The following is a 21,861-nucleotide window of genomic DNA, read 5'->3' as shown; positions in this document are numbered from 1 at the left end:
GAAACAGGATGACAGCTGACCTCTGGTGGACAAGAGGATGACTGACATGGTGGTTTAACCCTTGGAGATGAAAAGCCTTGCTGGTTTGATGGAGAAGTTACTGGTGCGTTATACACAGATTGTCTTCTACTTGTAGATGACCCAGATGAATGAGTAGATGATCTATTCATGCAACGTTGAATAACCCTCTGTCACTAAAGTCTCCATGATTTCAACCTGATCAGTAGGTACAGGTTCATCAAAAATCAGTTAAAGCCTCAATGTCAGGCTCCTGTCTCCGTTAATCATCTTGGTCATCCTGGAACCCATGTGCGTCTGTTGTATGCAACATGCATTCTGTTTGACATGCAGCACCTTTAACTCTTGGATATTGGACTTGATAATCTTGTAGATGGGTGGTGGTTAAAGAGTCCCATCTAATGGCTGGGAATCCATGACAATAGTCTAGCTCCGGCTTAAAGGACCAAGTAGGAGGTTCAAAAGGTACATTTACTATCATCAGTGGGTGCATCGGTCAGAATGCGTAGAAGTAAGCCAGGAAACTTGGAATATCCTCTGAACAACATTTTATTTCTTCCAATGTAAAGGATGCATTTGTCAACATAATCAGGCAAAAAAAACGACACATAATTTTAAGATTAAAAACTAAACTCACATGTCCATTTCAAGGAAATAAGGAAAGACAAACATCAAGTTTTTCATAAACATAGGATAAAAGTGAGAGTAAATTAAACTTCTCTTACCAGAACTGCCGCCCCATGTGGAAGTGAAAGAGTGAGTGAAAGGGAGTGCAGTCCTTAAATAGTGTGAACAGGTGAACTCAATCAAGTCAATTAGGAATGAAAGGTAAAAGCGGGAGCCAATCAGTGATGAGAAAAGGAACTAAAGGAAGTGAGGTAAAGGAAGTGAGGTAGGTGAAAGGAAGTGAATAAAAATAAAGATAAATTGAGGATCTTTACTACAGTGGTCATCAAAATAACTACTTGAGTACTAGTACAAAAGTATTTACTAAAAAATGTACTTGAGTAACGAGTAACTTCATGAGTAACTTAAATAAAATATAAAAAACAATGGCTTTTCCAATTGCTTTTCCCCCAAGTCTTTTATTGGATGTGGATGTGACTAGAATGATTAGACAAATAGTCTTTCTCAGGTAAAGAAATTAACATACACTTGCATTAATTTGTAATGAAATTACAAGTCATCATCTCCTGTTTAGACAACCTGCCACATTTATACCAGGACAATATTCCCAGTGTGAATCCATCAAGTGTGATTACAAAATGAAACATTATATCAGTCACATCCACATGAAATAAGAGAAGTTTGTCTTTTTTGTGTGTGCATAATTTGATCTCTCTTCAACAGGCTATACCAATGAGCATGACTCGTTAAATGCAGACTGTTCATACACTGTTAGCTTGAATATTTACATTAAGGCAGAAAGCAGGAGGAGTTTTTAAGCATGAAGCTATTTATTATTTAACATATTAGCATTAACACAACAGACACTGCTCTCTGTCAGCTCAGTGTCAGCATGGTGTAGCCTAGCCTACAGACTTCACAACCGAAACCCGCGGCACCAACACGGTCTCTTCCCAGGGCGTCCGATGCCAATGCTTTGAGAAAGCCTGACAAAGCGGGGCTGGCTGCATGGTGCAACAAGTTTAAACCTGTAGCCTAAATAGTGCCATTTGAAAGCCATACTACCATGCTGTAGCTTCAGCCATTATTCTGCTATAACAGGGTCGTGTCCATGCGTGACTGCGGTAAATAAATAAGTACCGAAGTAGCGTGATGAATGTATCCAAATGTATCGGAGTAAAAGTAATGATTTTTCTCTTAAAAACTACTGAAGTTAGAGTAAAAGTATGATGCATTAAAACTACTCCGACAAGTACAATTTACTCAAAAAAGTTAATTGAGTAGGCTACATGTAACGTTACATTACTACCCACCTCTGCCAATGGGATACAAAAACATGAAACACACACACACACACACATACACACACACACACACACAGACACACACACACACACACACTTGTAGCCTCTTCAAATAATGTGTAAGCTGATAGCTGGGCTTGTGGCCGCTTTCATACTAAAGCTCATGATCTGTTTGATCACGCAGACTTTGTCATAGAAATCGGCTGAAGGTCAATTTTTTACCACAAATGATACATGTCAACTGTGCGCTTCCTCAAACTATCTTTTCTGAGGAGCTAAAGATGTGTGTTTGTGAATAAATCAGTATTGTTACCCAGACATGTAGGTTGAAGATACTTGTAGATGCTAGTGAAGTTACAGAGCTCTGTCAGTAGAACATGGATGAGCACAGGTTTTTGTGCACATGTGCCTATATTTGTTCATGTGACAAGTATATGGACAGGACAACCATGGGGATAAAGTCAGTGGTCGAAGTACACTCAGAGGCAGATAACACTGGTGCGCACACACACAAACACAAGTAATTAATCCAGGCCTGCAGAGTTTATGCCATCAGAGCTCTGTGTACAGCGTACAAACAGGCATTCCTCATAAGATTACCACTGAGCCCTGTAAGACAACACACACCCACACACAGTCATACTCCCACACCAAAATATGCTAATGAAACATGTTCACAAAGCACTCACTCACTCATTCACTCACTCACTGTATATACAGTACAAACGCTCAGACACAATGTATTCCCTTCCTTCCTACCAAGAAACATTTATCAGCCCTGCTTTGAACCTTGTACCCAAAAAAAGGCTTTTGTTCTTTTCCACTCCATCTGTCACTCCCTCTGTTTTCTTTTCCTCTTTATTCATTCTCTCACCCTCCTCGTTCCAAACTACATTATTTATCAATAACTTTGAAGAAGTGCATGTGTTGTATTTATAAACCCAGATAGACCGATTGCCCCCTTACCCTTGCTCTCTCTTTCCCCAATTCCTCCCTCCCGCCCTCCCTCCTCCCTTGTCCCTTGGCTTTTTTCCCTTCTCACTTCTTTTTCTGTCTTTGAATGGAGAAGCTGGGTTCCCTGGAACCTCCACGCCCGTCCCCGGGTGCAGGGCTTGTTGCTGGGCCTGTTGCTGGGGTGTCTATTGCCAAGACAGCAGGGGTTGAGGGAGACGAGGCGGCGGCAGCGGTCAGCTCCAAACTGTTTTGGTGTGCATGCGTTACACGTTGGCTACCATTGGTCTATAGAGAAGAACTTTACCAAGTCTTATGGCTCACGGGCCCACTGGTGAGTAGGGGAAAGTTGAAGTGTTGGTGGGGGGGATTGGTTTTTCACAAAGTGCCATGATACATCTGGTAACTCCTTTGTTACAAAGTTAGTGTTGAATGTGCACAGAGTACAATCTAACAGTTAACAGTTCTGAAATATACATGTAGTTTGCAAAAGGTAAATTAAAATGGTGCCTATCCTGTATGTTAGTGCAAACCTGTCTGTGCTTGGTGATTTCACAACACTGCTCTCTAACTTGATAACTACTTTGCTGAGTACAGATACGCTGTGTGAACCCATTTTGTCAATGATTTGCTGCATCAGTTTCATCTAATCAATGATGGGCTGTTTGGAAAATAGTCAGATCATTTTATTTGTTTCAACAGCTGCTGTCTCGGATTCTGGACTTCCTCCTGCCGTTTGTTAGCAGCATATTCTGTGGTCACATTGGCAATGCAGAACTGGCTGGATACGCTCTGGCCTCAGCGGTACATTCTTTACTCCATTGTAGACTAATTGATTTTACCTGCTGCAACAGTAGTAAAACTACTACCACTACTCTTGTACTACTTCTACTGCTGCTACTGCTCCTACTTCTATTACTGACAGTAAATTTCTCTATTACTCACAATTAGAGTATCATCAGTATTTTTGTGTGCATGCTGGTTTGGATATCTATAATTTGCTGTGATGGTTTTTGGCCTTTATGTGTTGGTATCTGTATAACATAGTCCAGGTCTTCAGCGACGAGTGACTGATGGTGGTTGGCTGATGCTCATTTTGTTTACCTTTAAACACCGAAAGGACTGAACAATATTATTATATTCCAAAAAGGTGCAGAAAGGAATATCTCCAATATTCACACTTTTTCACAAAGTTTCACTTTTTTACAGGCAGGTATTGAGGAGGAGATTGAGGTATCTTTTGCAAGACCTGAGAGCAGCAAAAAAACAAAAACCTTATTTAGTCACACATGACTGATGCACATAGACATCAGCTCCAGTTTGGTCTGAAAAAATCTCTCTCTCCCCAAACACTTGTTTACACTTGGCTGTCTGCCATTTGGCGCTGGGCAAATAGTATAACGTTGGCTTGAGAGAACATTGTGTGTTGGAAATGGGTATCCACAGTTCACAGGAGGGGAATAGTGAGAACACTTGGCACTGAACTATATGGATCTGTAGTCAATGAGCTGAAATTGGCTAAAATTTGCAACCTGCTGCAGACTGCAGAGTTGATTCTCAGTGGTACTGTATGTATCAACCTTTTCAAAAATTGTATTCCATGTTAATATCAAGAACGTGACAGTTATTCTGACAACATAGATGTACGCCAGGGGCGATGCTAGACATAAAGCTCTACTGGGGCGCAGGCCCCCTCATCCCTCATGTACATTTTTGATTGAAGTGTATGAAATGTGCTAGTATGTACCTCACCAGCTTCCCTCATTAATATTGGCTCTGTCAGGTCAGGGCTTTGAGTGGAGCATGAGCAATATGTCACCACCTAAGAAGAATTCTGTCATGGCCCTCCTACTTGACTTGTGAGCCATGTAAACAATTTGCAATTGCTGCACAGTCACACCTGACACTGCATTGCTCTTACAACTACCTCTCCAGTCTGTCTCTGTAATACGCCTGAATGGAAACCTCTTCTAGAAAAATCCTCATAAAGTCTGTTAAGACTGCTGCTGGCTGTACATCTCTGGCTATGCTCGTACTGGCTGAGGCTGCCTGTATTTCACCTGGGTCTGTGCTGGTACTGAACTTGGATAAACTACGCTTGTACTGGCTTATGATCCAGCATCTACTTTACTGACAAATTTAAGCATAGCCACTGTAAATAATATATATCAATTCTTGCTAGATAATATTATCAGCTGCATCAGGCCCATTAAAACTGGCTCCCCCTGTTTCCTTTAACATGTTTAAAGCTAAAATACTATTTATACTAGGGCTGGGCGACACGTCCAAAAATGACGCCAAGGGGTCCTGACAATTTTACTGGGGCACAGCACATGGATACAGGGGCACGTGCCCCAGTAAAAAGGGTCTAGCGATGCCTATGGTCTATGCTGTAGTTCTGATTGAGCAGACCTGGAAAATCCAATCCAATCTGGACATCCAGCAAGTTAAACCTGATCAGCAGAAACGAGCATCAACTAAAGGGATAGGTGTCCTGCACCTTGAGGACAATTTTCCTTATACAGTCTTTGAAATCTGCAGTCACATGGCTGCACCACTCACTGTAACCTCTTCAGCTTTCCTGCATGCTTTGTGCGGGGTTCCAGCATCTTATCACCAGTTTCCTTGGGAGAATATCCAATGTACAGCCCTCTGTCTTTTTTCAAGAAACTACAGCAATATCCTGAATGTCCTGGTGCAGGATGTAATGTACTGAGTTAGGACACAGTGACACTGCAGTGCAAGGACATAGAATTAGGTAGAGACGGTAGGTATTAACTTTAACCCAAACCAAGATGTTTTCCTAAACCTAACCAAGTAGTTTTGTTTGCATAAGCCTAACCAAAGTGCAACAGTTTCACAATGTTGACCACATGTTTAATGTCATGTGAATTACGTCACCTGACTTACGTAATATAATTAAGGTCCGGTCATCTGTCGCTGGACTGGTCAGGAAACGCTCTTTTATGTTGTTTAACACTAATAATTCTCCGGGGGCAGACCCCCCATTTAATAATTGTCCTCTCCAGTTTTGAAACAAAACCTACACCCTTGCCGGAGTGAATGCGCCCAGTCCATTCACTGCAGCCAAGTTTGTGGTGAGTCATCAAAATACCAAATAGAGCAAGAGCCAAGAAGTAAACCTGTGAGCACTCTACATAAATTACATTAATTCTTCCAATAACGCTACTTTGTTTTAGACACTGCAGGCTTTGCTGCTTCCTCCTTCTGAAGCATTTTCTCCATGCACATTTTTTAATGTTTGCTGTTGCTGTTACTCTACCCCATAAACAGTACCTGTTGCTTAACCATGGGCTTTTCCACTCTTGCTGCACCTGGCCTACAGCATTCATATGTGTGAACATACTGTGCCTGCTGGACTGCTTTTCTTGGAATCAGATCTATGAAATAGTTTCTAGGAACTATCAAACTTCATTTACATTTGTTGCTGAAACAGCTGATGTGTACGAGATCACACTAATGTACATATTACATTATGGGCATAACCAAGAAAAGGACAATGAGTAAAAGACATATAACATTTTATAATTAACGTCTAACTTGCAGTTTTTCTTCTCTAATATTCTTGTATTTGATTCTCCACCTCTCAGACCATTAACGTGACCACAGCTTCAACAGGGTATGGCCTTGGTGTGGCTTGTAACACACTCGTTTCTCAGGTGAGCAAACCACATTATTTGTGCATTGTTGTTTTTATGTGTTATCTATGGAAAGGTACATATTTTTCCTATGTCATCAGAGTCACTTCCCTTTTGTCTCATATGTGTTTTGTAGACATTCGGCAGTAAGAACATGAAACGTGTAGGAGTGATTCTCCAAAGGAGTTCATTGATCCTGCTGCTGTTTTGTCTGCCCTGTTGGGGTCTTCTCATCAACTCTCACAACTTACTGCTCATCCTGTACCAAGAGGTTGAGGTGGCAAGGTAAATTCATAGTTTATGAAATCAATTAATACCTTAAACAGTGTGTGTGTGTGTGTGTGTGTGTGTATGTGTGTGTTCTACACATTTGTGTCGGTGCGAACAAAATGCTGATGCAATGATGAACAGTTGTTTAAGGAAAAAAAATAGTGCTGTGTTTGTAATTCTTATTACCAGTAGTAACACTTTAGCCCCCAATGTACAGCATAATTACTTTGGAGTTACGGTTAACTAATACACAATTTGTGATCTTACAAAAACATATACTGTAGTTATCTTATAACTACTGGATACCTATATTATAATTAATTGGCTACTTACCGATGCCACTGTTTCCTTTTTCAGTTCTGGTCTTGTTTTCAGTGCCAATATTTAACGTCACTGTTAACTAACAGTGCTTTAGATTACAACCCACATAGTATTGGGCTCTAATCTAAAGCACAGTTAGTTCTCCCTTGTTGCATTTAGTTACAGGGTAACGTAAAGCACTTTTGGTGCTAACGCTCTCACATGTTTGATGAGTGGCAGGGCTGGGACTTGAACCCAAGTCTCCCACATAAAGGAGCAGAGATCTATTCTTTAGCCTTCAAGTCAGATGGAGATTTTGATCATGTTCCCAACCAAATTAACTCCTGGATCAGTAGGAATAGTTACCCAGCAGTTAGTTCTTTATAAGATCCTGAATTGTAACCAACTTTTTTCATAACTTCACATTTTGCCCCCCAGTACCTTCATATATGTATTGGTACTTAGCTTATTGTACTGGTAAATCGTTGGGACAAAAGATACGACTGTGGAGTAATTACACTGTATGTTGCATATGTAATGTGATTACATATTTTCATAAACCTACATGATGCTTTTAAGTGTAGTTTCCCTACACTTAAACATATTTTAAGTGAATATTATATATGCAGCTTTAGACGCCTGGATATGTGATTCTACCTACATGTAGAATATTACAGTTAGATGCCTGTCATTTTATTTTGAGGAACTAAAGCAACAAAAGACTTAAGATTTAATGTGAACAGACACACAGTCTTGATTATATCGACTTGCAAAAAGAGGGGCATATTTGAGCAGAAAGTGAATTATTGTGTTTGTGTTTGCTCTACTAAATTGCTAAATGAATAAATGTAATGTAATGTAAATTAATATTACTCTTTTTTCTTCCCCTGCAGAATTGCCCAGCTCTACGTGATGGCATTTCTTCCAGCTGTGCCAGTAAGTGCACTGAACTTAAACACTCCCCAGAGTCTGAAAAAATATAATGTGGTCTCCTGGGGTACAAAAATGTTTTCTGCCTAAATCACTACATGTTGTATTTTGCAATATTTTGCATTTACGTGAATTACAGGATTAACACATTAGGACGCACTATGAAAGCATCCATTGCACAACTCTGATGACTAACTGAGTCTTTTAGCTTATCAAAAGATTGGATGTGTGCTCCACTGTTGGTCAGTTAAATACTGAAAGATCATACTCTCTGGCCTTGTCTTCAAGCCCTGCAGCGTGTTTATTTGCACACTATTATACTAGTGTATAATCTGACCACTAATCCCTGTAATCTGATGAAATTTTGCTTGAGCCTTGAATGACCCAAATTTAGTAATAACTTTTTTCATGATGCTTCAAAGATGTGAGGTAGAAAAAATATTTAGAACAAAAAAATAAATGCAGAAATATTTAATAATAGCAGATAAGTGGTGAAAATTCAATGTTTATTTCCCCCTGCGTTGATGAATTTACTTTAATACATTTTTCCAACATTGCTAACAATTTCATTGTCTAGAAAAATCCTGTTCCATCTAATTCTCTCCATGACTTTTCTTGTACACAAAGTTAAAGTAAGTAGTACTCGTAGTAAGTGGTCATATTATGATTTTTGTCTTTTTTAACTTTTGTTTTTTCCTTTATTGTGTTATATATCTTTTTTGTGTATGCAATAGTTTTGAAAAGTGAAAAAGCCCTTAATCCACCCTAAAGAGAGTTCCCATCTCCCACAGAAAACTATGCTCCTGAACTGCCTGAAAACAGCTTGATTGTAGTCCAGCCTTTACTTCCATCACGTATCATAATGCTCACCTAGCGGCTACTGTGGCACGCCCATGAAAACACTGATGGAGAAACACACTGAGCTGCTGCACACACAGTGACAATATGTCATGAATGTAATGTATTACATTTTGGAAGTAACTTGCCCAACACTGTCAACTAGGTACTGCGCATGTGCAACTCCGAACAAAGATCTAATAGAAATGAAATGCTTCACTTGAAGCTAAACTGAGCGTTAAAACACAGGGTGAAAAGAGGTGCTGCAGCAAGTTGCAGTATGACAAAAATGTGGTGTTTTTTCAAAAAATTAATTATTTTGGTACAACCCCTAAATAAATGATGAACCTTAAAATGAGCATAATATGACCACTTTAAGGAAACGCATGAGTAGCTGCATCTTTTCAGCAATGTGCATAAAAACAGATTAAGTGTTGTATCAAGAAAATAATGAACGCCTACACTCCGGACATTTACCATTCTTATAATCAAACTAAACTGTAGAGATGACACATTGATTCAAAAGCACGACAAGTAATCCATCTTTTTCCATCATCTTGTGCTTTCTCCAATTACCTCCTTATTTTGACTGAGATAATCCAGTTAATGTGTTTAGCTAGTTAGTTGTAGTAATTGGAATATTCCCCATTAATATGTCTTTATCAAATTAATAGAATGCATGTTCACACAAAATATCCACATTTTGGAAATGCATCAATGGCATAGTCAACACACAGTAGTATTGACAGATAAACTTCTTAATATTTCTCCACACATCAAAGTTGTTTGGTATCTGGAAGGTCTACCAGTTTTAATCCACTTTTTCTCTCCTTGCTACAGGCAATGTTCCTTCACCAGTTGCAAGTTGCCTACCTGCAAAACCAAGTAAGTTTATAAAAGGGAACATATTTGTTTCTCCTGCACTAAATTTCAGTGAGTGCCCCGCGTTACAGTATAGACTGCAATGTGTTTGTTTCCACAAAACAAATTCAGGGAATGGTGACACCTCATCTACTGATCATTCTGATAAATTGTATTTATTTACATGATGACATTGTCAGCAGTTTTGTCAGTTGTAAGTAAAATGTATTGAAAAAATGTATCGAAGTGATCAAGACATGAGGTATTCTTTTGCTTTTTCTAGCCATGAATTGAAACTAATGTGATTCCCACACATTGCCTTCTAATGAATTTGATTGTCATTTGACTAATTTGTTGTTTTGTGATATATCTCAAAAACTGGATTGCCATGAAATTTGGTTCAGACAATCCTGTCCCCCTTCAGGATGAATATAATAATTGTGGTGGTGATCACTTAACCTTCACTCTAGTGCCATCAGGGCAACATTTCAACTTGTCACTACTTTAGATCATGACCAAATGCTTCCAAACTAATGACATTCCCATCAGCATCAGCTGTAATTTGTGTTTTATGGTAAACAAATGTTAGCTTGCTTACACTAAAATAGCGAATATGGTAAATATCCTGCTTGCTAAATATGCCCATTTTAGCATTGTCATTGTGAGGATGTTAACATGCTAATAATAGCATAAAACACTGCTGTGACTAACAACCTATCCAAGCTGCTAGCATGGCTGTTTTTACTGCAATTTATTTGATTATCTAGAACCTGTATAAAGAAAATTCATGCATATTAGCTCTACCAATTGGATACCTGATTGTGTCTTTTTTGTCTGTCAGGGGATTATTCTGCCTCAGATGTACACAGCAGCGGCAGCAAACATTTTCAACTTGGGGGCGAACTACGTCTTAATCTTCAGCCTCCAGCTGGGTGTCATGTACGTGTGTCACACTGTTTCTCCGCACCTTTTCATTTTTGATAGACTTTGTGTTGCTTGATGTGGTATCAGGCTTCAAGTACCATGACCACTAAAATATACCAGTTAAGCCACTGTAGTTGATCACTTCACTGCTGTCCAAATATGAGAGGGATATTGGCTGATGCATAACCAGGAGTTTGGAAAGAAGAGGACAGGAGATCCAGAAACACATTATGCATTTTAATTTAAGGAGAATGATTTGTTTTTTGTTAAAAGAGAGTAAGACGGACACTGATGTTTGTTATTTTTGTACTTTATTTAGAGAGGGGGGCAGTGTAGGGCAGAAAAAGAAGAGAGAGCTCTGGCAGGAGTTGATCCTAGTCCAGCTGGACAAACATTTGATTCAACAGGCAGTCGACTTATCCAATCACGTCTCTGTGGTGGGGTCAGGTCTGTCCCTTCCCTCCCATATTTACATATTGAATTTTTAAGGATTATTCTCAGACCCTCAGTCATCCAGTACTGCACAAACGACAATGTTACTTTAACTGTCTGGATCCTGAGCTCCTTCCAGTTAATGTAGGCTGGCACTAGACATCCCTCCAATATAAAAACATCATGTGTGTTTGCAGTGGATCAGCAATTGCTAACAGCCTCTCTCAGATCGCCATCTGCTTGCTGTTGTTTGGCTACATCAGATGGAAGAAGCTCCATAAGCAGACATGGGGAGGTGAGTTCTACAAACAAATATGAATATAAGTAAGTGACCAAATCAGCTTTTCTCTAAATGGTTGCTCTCTACAGGCCACACAGAGAATAACCCTTAACTAACCCTTCTGTGTGAAACTTTCTGCAGGCTGGTCCACTGACTGTCTTCAGGAGTGGGGCTCCTATATGAAGCTGGCTATTCCCAGTGTTTTCATGACCTACTTTGAATGGTGGATCTGGGACATTGGCGGTTTCCTTGCTGGTCAGTGTTGTTTGCCCCAGCCCCCCACACACAAATCTTGTTCAAACACACACTTGCTTTTGTTGGTATTGAAGTGAAGCCAGAAAGGGTTTAACCATCAAAAGATGTATCACCAACATCTTGTAAGCTTTTACTTCAAAGACCATCTGAGTAATTGTAAAGTTATTCCAATCACATAAAACATTGTTATATTATATTATTATATTATATTGATAATTGAAATATCAGAATCAGAATCAGCTTTGACATGAATCTGACTCTGGATTGTACATTGCTCACACAGACTTAAGTGTAGACATCACAAATATACACACTATGAAAAAAAAACAATATTGACATTGACAAATAGTGCAGTGAGCAGAGTGCAAAGGATGCAGGAGTATGTACATGTATGAGGTGGATGTGTTATACAGGTACATATACATGCATACATGTACACATGTACACAGTGTGATGAAGCATAGTGCAAAGGATTCTGGAATAAATAAGTATTTTGTGCAGGAGTGATGACTTGAGGTAGGTGGATTTGGTATACAGTATCTACAATATGACAAAATAACAGTATGAACAGCACTGAAATAGAGAATGGTGAATAAATAAATAATAAGTGTTAGCCAGTACACAGGTGGCTGATTAGAGGCAGAGTTACTGGGTTATTGCACAGGAATTGTTCCTGACACTGTGAGTCAGAAATCAGCTGTTCATCAGAGTGATGGCTTGTGGGAAGAAACTGCTTCTGTGTCTGTTGGTTTTGGCGTACAGTGCTCTGTAGCGCCTACCAGAGGGGAGAAGCTGGAACAGGTTGTGTCCGGGGTGAGATGGATCTGCAGTGATGTTTCCTGCCCGTTTCCTGACTCTGGAAATGTATAAGTCCTGAATGGAGGGCAGGTTGGCACCGATGATCTTTTCTGCAGTCCTGACTGTCCGTTGTAGTCTGTCCTTGTCCTTTTTGGTGGCAGATCCAAACCAGACAGTGATGGACGTGCAGAGGACAGACTGGATGATGGCTGTGTAAAAGCGGATCAGCAGGTCCTTAGGCAGGTTGAGCTTCCTGAGCTGGCACAGGAAGTACATCCTCTGCTGGGCCTTCTTGATGATGGTGTCTGTGTTAAGCTCCCACTTCAGGTCCTGGGAAATAGTGGATCCTAGAAACCTGAAGGATTCCACAGCAGACACAGGGCTGTTGAGTATGGTGATGGAGGGCAGAGTTGGGGGGCTCCTCCTGAAGTCCACCATCATCTCCACAGCTTTGAGCGTGTTAAGCTCCAGGTTGTTCTGACCTCACTAGAGAGCCAGCTGATCAACCTCCCATCTGTAGGCCAACTCATCACCGTCCCGGATGAGGCCGATGACCACTGTGTCGTCAATAAACTTCAGGAGTTTGACGGATGGGTCTCTTGAGGTGCAGTCATTAGTGTAGAGGGAGAAGAGCAGTGGGGAGAGAACATACCCCTGGGGGGTGCCAGTGCTAATAGTCTGGGTGCTGGATGTGATGTTCCCCAGTCTCACCTGCTGACCAGGAAGTCTGTGATCCACTGACAGGTGGAGGCTGGCACAGTGAGCTGGGTGAGTTTGGTGCTGAGGATGTCCAGGATGATGGTGTTAAACGCCGAGCTGAAGTCCACGAACAGGATCCTTGCATATGTCCCTGGAGAGTCGAAGTGTTGCAGGATATGAAACATACTTAACTCCTGATAGCATTTGTTCAGTATTACCAGTGCCAAGTCAAATAACTTTTTATATAACACAGCAACAAAGCGTATAGAGTTGTTTTCAACCAGCTAAAGAGCTGATCCTAGTCTCTAATTTTGAAAAGTACCTGTGACAACTTAAATTCACCTTATTTATTGCTTTATTTTGGATATGGACGCTTTCCACCAGCAGTATGCGATTACTTGAAAATTAGGAGAATTATCTAAATGTGCCATATGTGTGCCATGTAACATTTGACCTGTCAGAATAATAAACCAGCATGCTGCACTTCAGCTGTGTGCATTTAATGACTGTTGGGTCAAACATTTGTACAAAGTGTCTTGGTGTAGCTTTTAGGCATGTTGGGAAAGTCCTTGTAAATGTCTTAATGAGACCTTTATCTTATCAGGTGTACTTGGCGAGGTGGATCTTGCCGCTCAGCATGTGTTGGTGGAAATAGGAGCCATAATATATATGGTATGGATTCAGTGTGTTCACTTATACATTTAAGTGCATATTATTTAACAATAATTAAGAATGTTGGGAAATAAGCTTATTCAGATCCCTACCACCCTTATGTCTGTATGTTAAGCAAGGACCTAGATTTATTATGCGATTAGCTTAGCTTAGCTTTAAGACTGGAAGCAGAGAAAAACAGGTAGCCTAGCTACAGTATCTCTGAAATATATTGGGAAAAATATGACTACCTACACCCCTAGAGCTCACAAATTACACATTGTATCTATTTTGTTTTATTTAGATCTAACCCTAACCCCTAGAAATTGAATGGGTTGTAGTTTTGCGGGGAGTTACATGCTGTAACTGTATTTTGGCGAAGCATGAGTTGTGTTTCACACACTGACATGAAAGTAGAATCAGCCTTTTCATCAAACTTTCAGAGGGAAAGTGAATAAGCATATTTCCCAAAATGACCAAATATTTCTTTATGTCAGCTGTGTAACTGACACCAAAAAGAATATTGAGGTCCTTGCAGTTCCCTCTAGGTATCCATGGTGCTGCCTGTGTGCGTGTTGGGAATGCTCTGGGGGCCGGGAATACTACTGGGGCCATAGTCACCTGCAAAGTGGTCCTGGTTTTAACAGGTATGAAGACACATACGCAGATGAAGTACTTGTAAACGCAAACATACATAATTAATGTAATCTAAAACTTGCCCACTGAGAATTCTTGATTCTGATTGGTTGGCAGGTATATTAATGAACAGCTACATGAAGGTTTAGCTAAAGTGCTTGAAGTTTATTTTAATTGTGTAAGCACACACACACACACACACACTAGAGATACACAATAGATAAATACCTGTAGGAAACATACAACTTTAATTTCATGTGTTTGATATTTGCTTGAATCTGGAGGAAAATCATGCATTACAAGCGCAGAACGTACAACTTGTCAGGTGTTGTCCTCTACGTAATGTCTTCGCTATAGGAGTACTTGCTGTGTTCCAGGGTTTTGTCATCGCTGGCAGTAAGTCTGTCGTTGGCTACATATTTACCTCTGATGAGTGAGTTTCAGACCAACACACAATCATTCACCATTTAAAGGCAACTCTGGTTTTGATGATCTTCTACTGTCTGCAGAAATATTGTGACGATTGTCTCAGAGAACCTCACAATCTACGCATTTGTACAAGTCTTTGACACACTTCTGGTATGCAGTTCTGGTTTTACATTGAGTACATTGTACACATATCAGTACACATAGCTGTTTGCTTGTTTAGTTGAATCAATGTCTTTTTGTGGTTTTAATTTGTGTGTGTGTTTTCAGTGTGTCTGCTCAGGGATTCTTGTAGGATCTGGGATGCAGAAAATTGCTGCCGTGTCCAACCTGGTGTCTTACTACTGCATCGGCATGCCAGTAGGAATAGCTCTGATGTTTGCTGCCAAGCTCAGAGTAAAAGGTAATGCTTTCATTCCATTCTATCTCTGTATGTTTCTGCAAACAAGATATAAATGCAAATGAAATAAATACAGATATTCTAGGTCTGAAATGTTCAAAACCCCAGCTGTTTGAAATAAAGACAATTCTTTGGTTTTTAATGACAGGGATTTTAATTTTATTGTTTTAATTATGACATATTTTTGTCTATAATCACCTATATGCTATTAAAAATCCCAATATTTAATGTATAATATATAAATATTTAACAATAAACATAAACATGAGTCATAATGTTGTGTGGCTGAAAAGACCTATATAGTCATTTTTCTGTTGAGGGCAGGCTCCAAGAATGCGCATTCTCATCTCACGTAAAATGTAGTACTTTGATTTCATGCAAACAAGAGCACTAAATCCAGCTTCACACAATTAAGTGTTTGCAGGCAACCATATATTTTAAATGCCAGTGTCATTTTTGGGTAGCTAGATGATCCACAGTAGTGATGTGCGGATCGATATTTCTGATACCAACGTTTCCTGCTCTAGGATCGATACTCATATAAAAGGATCAATATCTAAACTCAGTAATTTGGAGTGAGTGTGTGTTTTACCATAAGTATCTTACTGCCACCAGGATGGTCTAATTATAGGCTACTCGGTTGATAGGAACTACGTTTCCTTCCGCCTGTCAAAGTCATGCTTGCGCTATGGTTCTGTGATGGAGCTTCTTTGAAGTGAGCCGCTGCATTTACATTGAATACGGACTCTGGCTGACTGTAAAAACAGTCACGTATGGCTGTATTTTAGCTGTGAAGGTAATAATGATGCTGTGTATGATGTGTGTGCAAAGACAGTGAAATACTTTGGGAACACTGCAAACTTTGCTAAACATCTGAGATTAAGTCAAAATAATATGATGATATGAAGCGGCAGTTCTGAGCAGGATATTTTCATTATAATTAAGAAATATGACAGTAGTTTGATGTCTTGTCATTATGCAGCTATTATTTTGAATTGGTAAAGCTACAGCCTACTTGTTATTTCTCTCATAAATACAGAAACGGGAGGGGGGAGGTCACATTAAACTAGAAATAAAACATGTAAAAAGTATTGGTATCGGCAATACCAACATGGGTATTACTTGGTATTGGATTGGATAGGAATGAAGTGGTATCGCACATCACTAATCCACAGGGATTGCATCAAAGCTGATAGGTCAATCACCCAGTCAAACCTTTTGCTAACTTGCTAGCTTACAAGTTCATCATATGGTTATGACGCATACCATGTTATTGTGACCTCTGGTTCAACTTCGGCTGGGAATATTTGCAAGTCATCCCCCCATTTCCCGTGTTAATTTGGTAGCTTACCACTTCCTTTGCGGATAATCAAACTATTCATTTTTAAGGGGTCTTTATGTTCTTATTTAGATGAAAGTATTAAAAATGAACATAATTTAAAAGAGCACTCAAACAATTTAGAATTGGACTGTTAAACTAATGTTGGACAGTTTTTCAAAATCAATGCAGCAGTATAAAACATGTACATAGTGTCTGTGAAGTCACCTATTGGTTTCTGAAGAGACATTGTAAAGCTCAATGTGGGTGGCACCCAACGGCTCTGCCAGCCACCATCTTGGCAGTGCCTGACTATGGCTAATCCAAAAATAGGCAAAGAGGTGGAGCTAAGGCTATTGGTTGCTGAACCACCCAACGGCTATCCAGCTGACAGCGCATCCACCTGTCTTTAATTAGGCATAATTTTATGCCTTAAAGGTTCAGTTTGTAATATTTCTGAGGATTTATTGACAGAAATGCAATATAATATCCATAACTATGTTTTCAGTGGTGTATAAACCTTACATAACGAACCATTATGTTTTTATTACCTTAGAATGAGCTATTTCTATCTACATAACTGCGGGTCCCCCTGCCATGGAGGTCGACGTATTGTGTCGTCATGTTTCTACAGTAGCCCACAACAGACAAACAGTGCTACAGAGCGCGTTTCAATTCAGGCAGTGTAGACGCCCGTCTACATTAAATGCGTCCGTAGAAGAAGAAGAGAAAATCATAATAATAATAAATACTCTCTGAGTAGTTGTTTGGTTTATTAGAAGTAAGAAGAGAAGTAACATTTGGACAAATGAACAAGCACATGTGTTAGCACAAGCTGACAGCGTGTGGATCTTCATATGATGAAGCCAGATGGAGTCAGCACAGATGTAGACAGATGGCAGGAAGATGGAAGGCTCTGATGTGGGACAGGTGTTTTCAAAGCAGAGCTGAAGTTGTCTGTTTTCTGCTCGACAGGTAATTAAGTTAGTTGGACCTTATGCAAATGAAACTGCTGTTTGATAGCTTTAACTCAAAGCTGGTCATAATCACCAAGATAAGTGATGTTTTTCCCCTGTCAGTGATATAAAATGTGTAGTTGGATTAAGTTAATTTCATGTAGCCTAGTTGTTCTCCAGCCTGTGGTTTGGCTTTGCTGGTACGTTAGCGAGACAATCAACTGATCAGTAGGCCTATATGGTTAGTTAGCTTATAGCATAGAACGGATCAGCCAGCTAAATTTTTACTGCCCTGGTAGAAAAATAATGTAGTTGGATTAATTTCATGTAGTTACTCTCCAGTGCTGTGCTTTGGCTTGTGGTGTAAAATATGTAGTTGGATTATCCAAAGAAGGTTAAAGTCAAGGGCAACTGGACTTGGTTGAAGATACTAGAAGACGTTTTGTCCCTCATCCAAAGGACTTCTTCAGTTCTGACTGACTGGTAGGGAAACTAAGCTATTTAACCTCAGTGGCGTCGTTTGCCAGTTCTATCTTTTGTAAAAATACTAAATACTGCTCTAAATAGGACTACATGTGCAGAAAAACAGTAGTTCAAAAGTCACGATTTATTTGCTTTATTTTTTATTGTTTATATGTTTTCTAAAAAACAACTTCTTTGTTTGGGGTGGGAGGTAATATAGTAATATAGTAACGTAACAAGTAACGTAACTAGTTACTTTTATCACCCAGTAATATTATTACTTTTTTTAAGGATTAATAACTAACTAATTATAGTTAGTTAGTTAGTTAACTAATAGTATTACAATTTATGATTAACTTGCCCAACACTGGTTATTCTACAGCGCTCTGTTATGGCTTTGCAACGTGGACAGAAATGTGCCCTTACCTTGATGAATCAAACAGCTGATGAATATTATTGGCAATAAAATGGTAACAACATGGAAGCTCAAAGCAGCAGCTAAACTTCGGTTGAATACTGCCCTGGTGGAAAACGTGTATTTATTTTTACTGCTAATAGTGATACATAACAAGACCAAGTGACCAATAATGAATACTAACTGAATTTGCATTAAAAAAAAGTTGGTTTTTTTGCTTCAACACTGTGCACACAAATGTGTAATTTAAATGCTCACAAGCTAAATGCCCATTAAAAACATTGCTCCGTTTTACCACAAGCTGAAATTATGGCTATCAATACTACTTTGTGTTTCTGTTGTATTTCAAAAAATTCAAAATATTGGTAAGATTTGCAGATTGCTTATCTAATTAAGCAGAGCCAGAGGAGCTTTGATCCTCACCTGCCCATGTTCATGTATTATGTGGTTTAGCCAACCCTCCCAAGATGTAACAAAAAGTATGAGAACAGTACAGTAAAATAATATATTACAGGAGTATGAGACATCATGTAGCACTTCATTTCTTGATGTGGCTGTTGTTTAATGAACAAATAATAATATTCACAATAAAATATGATTTTACTGAATAATTAAGTCAATATAATTTCTTAATATATCTATCTAAAGAAACCTATTTCTTGACTGGCAACTCTCTTCTATCTCATAGACAACATCTTTTGTCCTGACTCAGGCACCGTAGCTATACTACCCGCTTGGATAGGGAAGGGGGGGTGCATTTCGCAAACCCTCACCACTAAATGCCTCTAAAACTTACACACTGAACCTTTAATTCCCATACGTGACCTCTCTTGTTCCGTTTTTTGACTACTACTAGCTGTCATCATCCAATCACAGCCCTCCTTCACGCGCCTTATTAGGCCTATAAGTTAAGTAACGTTAAATGCAGCTACTGTGGAAATTGACAAAATAGCAGCTTTGAAGAAGATGCACTTGGTAAGAATGAAAGCTGAGATGATCACAATGAATGTTTTAGGACCAAAACTGTGCAGGATATCCTGAATGATCTATCCCCGACTGAAGGTGAGCCTGTGTTTTACTCTGTTGCCACCGACGCCTCAATCAAACGAAACAGAAAAATGTTTCCAGTGTGCGTGAGATATTTTTCTGTGTCTGATGGAGTGCAGTGCAAGCTACTTGACTTTTATGAAGATAGTGAGGAAACTTGTAAATGGTATTCATCAAGTTCTGATGAACTGCCTGAAAAAGCATGAACTGGAAATAAAACACATCACAAGCTATGTTCTTTTTGATTTGTCATTTATAGGCTAGATGAAGGTGATAACCTTTTGTAACCTACAGTGCAAGAACCACAATTGTTTTGACAAATAGTAAATGTGCTAGTGGTTCAAAACAGCTAGTGGTTCAATTAAATGACTGTGTGAAAGTTACCTGCTGTAAATAAACTATTATGAAACCTACCAAATATTTAATCAAGAGATTAGCAATCATTATGACAAATTGCTTAAAACAATACACTGTATATTCACACAAAACCATACCTGCACTGCTGCAGTAGTCACTTTTTGTCCCTTATTTTGTAGTGACAAAGTTGGCAACACTAGTTATGCTAGTAGCGGCTAATGTACCCTTAAGCTGCTAGCCTTAGTCAGGGATGCGGAGCAGGCTACAAAGGTCTGGTAAACTCAGTTCTTTCTAACTTCACACCCACAGATTATTTTTTAATTTTAAAACTCGTAGTCAGCCCCAGCTGATGCTGACTCAAGTGACATCACTTGAGCCAATCATATTTCACACAGCTCCCTCTGGAGCCACAGAAGGCTTTATACAAAATTTTCACATATGCAGTAGTATTCCCCAAAATCTGTAAACAGGTTTGATGTGTGAATTCTTAACACTAATTAAAAAAAATATACTTATATTTTTAGCAACTTTTGCACATCAGCCGACCACATGTGGGGTTCCACTGTAAAGTTAAAGTAAACAGGCAGGTATCATAAAGTTAAACTACACTTTAGGTTCACTTCTGATGGATGGTAGGACCCTGACTTTGTGGTCATAGTGACCACAAACCGCAGTTGTCAGTGATTAGGGAGTTCCTACAACATGATCTTAATTTTTTTATTTCTTATATTATCAGCAAAAGTTGGAAATGAGGTAGTGTGTGTATATTAAAATCCAGGTCCATTAGTTAAACCCACTCAGTCCTGCTGCACCATCCATTTCTTAATCTCCTCCCCTGCAGCCTGCCATTTACCCCCTGCCAGAGTGGATCTTTGCTGTCCACTCAAAGTGTGCATGCATTTATAAATGTCCACGCATGCTGTCTCTCTCTCTCTCTCTCTCTCACACACACACACACACACACACACACACACACACACACACACACACACACACACACAATGTGCATCAAAGCTCTGACCTTGTGTAGTGTGTATCTTCTTGCTTATCCAACGAAGGTTAAAATCAAGGGCAACTGGACTTGGTTGAAGATACTGGAAGACGTTTCGTCCCTCATCCAAAGGACTTCTTCAGTTCTGACTGACTGGCAGGGAAACTCAGCTATTTAACCTCAGTGGGGTCGTTGGCCCGGGTCATCGATACCGCTGGTTCGTTAGTGTTCCTTGTTTCTGTGACGACAGTCGTTACAGTCGTTAAGACTACCTGTGGCCAAGACTGAACGACCATCGTTGGTATCTTCACCTGAGGCCAATAGGTTACGTTTGTTGAGTTTCCTGGGAAGTGATGAAAGGACAGCATTGTAAGTAGGGGATAAGTGGTGGCGTAGACCCCCTCCCCTGTTCAATGACGGCTTCTCAACCCGAGTGTAGATGGCTTCCTTGACACCTCTTTCAAACCATCCATCTTCTCTGTCTAAAATGTGCACCTGGTGGTCCTCAAACGAGTGTCCTCTGTCCTTCAGATGTAAGTAGACTGCAGAGTCTTGACCTGAAGAAGTCCTTTGGATGAGGGACTTTGGATGAGGGACGAAACGTCTTCCAGTATCTTCAACCAAGTTTAGTTGCCCTTGATTTTAACCTTCGTTGGATAACTATGACCTGGATGACTGAGAATCTTCATAGACATCTTGCTTATCATTTTGGGATGAACACCCTCAGATTGGTACGGGAGTATGAAAGGACAGCCAGGAAAATTGCAGACTACAGGAACCATCTACGATTCAACCTGAGATGCCGACAACACAAACTTATTCCCAACAGCCTACACTTAGGCTCCACGGTAAAAGGACACAGAGCCGGAATAATCCTGGAGAAAGCACAACACCAGCTACTGAACGAGAGAGTGAGACAGATCCACTTCACAATTGAAGCCCTGAACAAAGAAATGGACAACATACACCACAAACTAGAAACATATCTGCCCAGTACAGCACTGGGAAAGGTCATGGACTTCATCAAGAAAGCACAGCTATCCCAGCACAACAAGAG

General features: G+C 39.7%; 1 protein-coding gene across 1 annotated transcript in view; it reads left to right on the top strand.

Moving 5' to 3' along the window:
* The first annotated feature begins 3,009 nt into the window (after nucleotides 1-3,009).
* slc47a1 (solute carrier family 47 member 1) overlaps nucleotides 3,010-21,861 on the top strand; it is a 31,608-nt gene continuing 12,756 nt past the window's right edge. Inside the window, exons 1-14 of the mRNA XM_046040811.1 lie at nucleotides 3,010-3,234; nucleotides 3,603-3,704; nucleotides 6,512-6,580; nucleotides 6,696-6,844; nucleotides 8,023-8,065; nucleotides 9,737-9,781; nucleotides 10,599-10,696; nucleotides 11,311-11,408; nucleotides 11,535-11,648; nucleotides 13,750-13,817; nucleotides 14,335-14,443; nucleotides 14,790-14,865; nucleotides 14,942-15,011; nucleotides 15,129-15,261. Of these exons, the coding sequence (XP_045896767.1) occupies nucleotides 3,010-3,234; nucleotides 3,603-3,704; nucleotides 6,512-6,580; nucleotides 6,696-6,844; nucleotides 8,023-8,065; nucleotides 9,737-9,781; nucleotides 10,599-10,696; nucleotides 11,311-11,408; nucleotides 11,535-11,648; nucleotides 13,750-13,817; nucleotides 14,335-14,443; nucleotides 14,790-14,865; nucleotides 14,942-15,011; nucleotides 15,129-15,261 (1,399 nt within the window). The remainder of the gene's footprint in view (nucleotides 3,235-3,602; nucleotides 3,705-6,511; nucleotides 6,581-6,695; nucleotides 6,845-8,022; nucleotides 8,066-9,736; nucleotides 9,782-10,598; nucleotides 10,697-11,310; nucleotides 11,409-11,534; nucleotides 11,649-13,749; nucleotides 13,818-14,334; nucleotides 14,444-14,789; nucleotides 14,866-14,941; nucleotides 15,012-15,128; nucleotides 15,262-21,861) is intronic.

Source organism: Micropterus dolomieu, linkage group LG23, assembly GCF_021292245.1.
Source record: "Micropterus dolomieu isolate WLL.071019.BEF.003 ecotype Adirondacks linkage group LG23, ASM2129224v1, whole genome shotgun sequence".
NCBI lineage: Eukaryota > Metazoa > Chordata > Actinopteri > Centrarchiformes > Centrarchidae > Micropterus > Micropterus dolomieu.
Note: the sequence above shows the minus strand (reverse complement) of the source record. Positions and strands in the feature narration are given on the sequence as shown.